This window comes from Thalia democratica, chromosome 1 (genome assembly GCF_965202585.1).
Source record: "Thalia democratica chromosome 1, ktThaDemo2.hap1.1, whole genome shotgun sequence".
NCBI classification, from domain to species: Eukaryota; Metazoa; Chordata; class Thaliacea; order Salpida; family Salpidae; genus Thalia; species Thalia democratica.
In genome coordinates this window covers 94,048,077-94,050,277 of record NC_139165.1, presented here as the reverse complement: position 1 = coordinate 94,050,277, position 2,201 = coordinate 94,048,077, and the positions used below count along the sequence as shown (strand labels likewise).

At 23.8% G+C, this 2,201-nt stretch overlaps 1 protein-coding gene across 1 annotated transcript; it reads left to right on the top strand.

The window, feature by feature from the left end:
* Positions 1-1,277: 1,277 nt before the first annotated feature.
* On the top strand, positions 1,278-1,946 carry LOC145841376 (14-3-3 protein beta/alpha-like). Its single transcript, XM_082948741.1, has one exon. It carries the CDS (start codon positions 1,278-1,280, stop codon positions 1,944-1,946), a length of 669 nt encoding a protein of 222 aa, XP_082804867.1.
* The last annotated feature ends 255 nt before the right edge of the window (positions 1,947-2,201 follow it).

The following is a 2,201-nucleotide window of genomic DNA, read 5'->3' as shown; positions in this document are numbered from 1 at the left end:
ACAACAAAATAATTCAGTTTGTCCTTAGGTATTTTATAATTAAGTATATATTTAACTGTACGTTATATTTTGTTAACTATCATTTACTAAGTATTTAGCTTTAAAAAATACTTATTTTCTTTTTTTTTAATACAGTTTCACTACAGTATTTTATATTGCCACTAAAAAGTTTTTAATTGTATCTTAACATTTTATTTTGATTAAGTAACAAAGTATTTTATCTACACAAGTATTAGACAGCAAAAAAAAACTAAACTTGAAAAAAAAACTTTTTAAAATCGTTAAAATACACACATTTTTTATTGGTAAAGCACTCTAAACATTTTTTTTTCAAAATTTTAAAATTTTGCCTAAACATTATAAATAGATTTTTAACTAAAAATTTCCTAAATGCACTTTTGATTAGCGTAGATGTTTTGTTTTTATTTTTGAAATATATCTAAATAAGTTGTAGTGACAAGTAATCAATTTGTTATTTTTATTTTACATTGTTTGAATTGTTAAATAAAAGATACTAAAATCAAATTTTTATTAAATATAGACAAAACAATTAAATTTTTAATGCACAACGAAAACAATATTTAGTGTAAATTTCTTATTTTATTAATAATAATAAAACGAACTAAACTAATTCTTTAAAGTGTTGTTTATAGACCTTAATCTAATAAGCAGCTAAACGTTGCAATGAAACTTAATTTAATCAACCTAATATTTTTATGCAACAAAGATACAAGCTATAAATTATATTGTACTAATTTCAATTATACAGTATGTTTTTTTTTTTATATAATAAATAAAACTACATTTTGAATTTTTTTTTAACTAATAACAAACACAACAGAATAATTTTATAGAATTTAAATACGACAAAATGTCAAAAATATGGCAAGTTAAAAAATAATAATAAAATAATGTTGTCGTTTTTTAGACCATGTGATGGTTTCACTACTTTTTATTAAAATTTTCACCCTGCTTTTGTTAATACTTATTTCTATTAAATTAAAAAAAAAACAGTATTCTAATTAACTGATTGCTAGATTAATTGATAAAGTATAAGTACCTTCATAGAGAAGCTTTTATTGTTTTTGAAAATACTTAAGCTTATACTGTATGTTGTTTAAAAAAATGAATTTAATATTAAGTATGTATATTTTTTTTAATTCTTAAGCTAATTTAACAAAAAAAAGTTTAACTCCTTTTAAATTCATATTTTTTTTTATATTACTACTTTGTATTCAAATTCTAAAATAAGTACTTTTTTTAGCTAAAATTTCAAAATGTCTCAGTTTGATAGAAGTGAATTAGTGTCTCTTGCTGAAATGTGTTATGAAAATTATCGTAATGAGGATGTAATTAGCTACATGAAACAAGTAATAAAAATGGGCACACCTCTTAACTTTGAAGAACGAATTATGATATTCAACAGTTATCAAAACCTTAAAATTCCATATCAACGTTCCTTTGTTTCCTGTGATGAATCGAAAGTAGATGAAAAATTACAGAGGGAAATAAATCAGAAAGCCCATTCAGAAATAAATCGGATATCTGATGATGCTATTGAACTGATAAATAGTTATTGGATCAAAAGAGATACCAATATCGAGGCTGTTGCTGATTACAAATCCTTTCTAGCTGTTCAACATGAAAGTAAATTTTTTGTTGCATCAGGGGAAGATATAGAACTAGAACTGAATGAAGCATCAATACTTTTTGAGGAAGCAGTCGATTTAGCGAATAAAAATCTCAATCCAGCACATCCAGTTGCAGTTATTATTGCGTTGTATTACTCTGACTTTCTTTTTTGTTCACTTGGTTTAACTGATAAAGCTCGTTCTTTTGCTACTGAAGCTTACGAAAAAAGTTTATCCGGTTTACCAGAAGAGTTCAAAGACGCAGCTAACAAAACACTAGAAAAACTAAAAGAAAAAATTGACAGTTGGAATTAGTTAGCCTTTATTCTCAAATATGTTGGAAAATATTGAAACACAAACTTCTACATTCCTGTACTTACAATTTTTACTTTAACTATATAATTTTTTTTAATCGAGTTGTCTAGTTAAGTTATGATATTGAAACCTATGTTTTTGTAATAAATTAAGTTGTTTAGATTGAATGTTTTTTTTACAGTAAACTAGTGATATAGTTATCATTCTAGTAAGAAATCTACCTTGAATTATACCTATAGTGACATATTGAAACGA

Excerpts from the sequence above, each read along its gene's own strand:
- LOC145841376 (XM_082948741.1), top strand. The coding sequence starts at position 1,278 with ATGTCTCAGTTTGATAGAAGTGAATTAGTGTCTCTTGCTGAAATGTGT.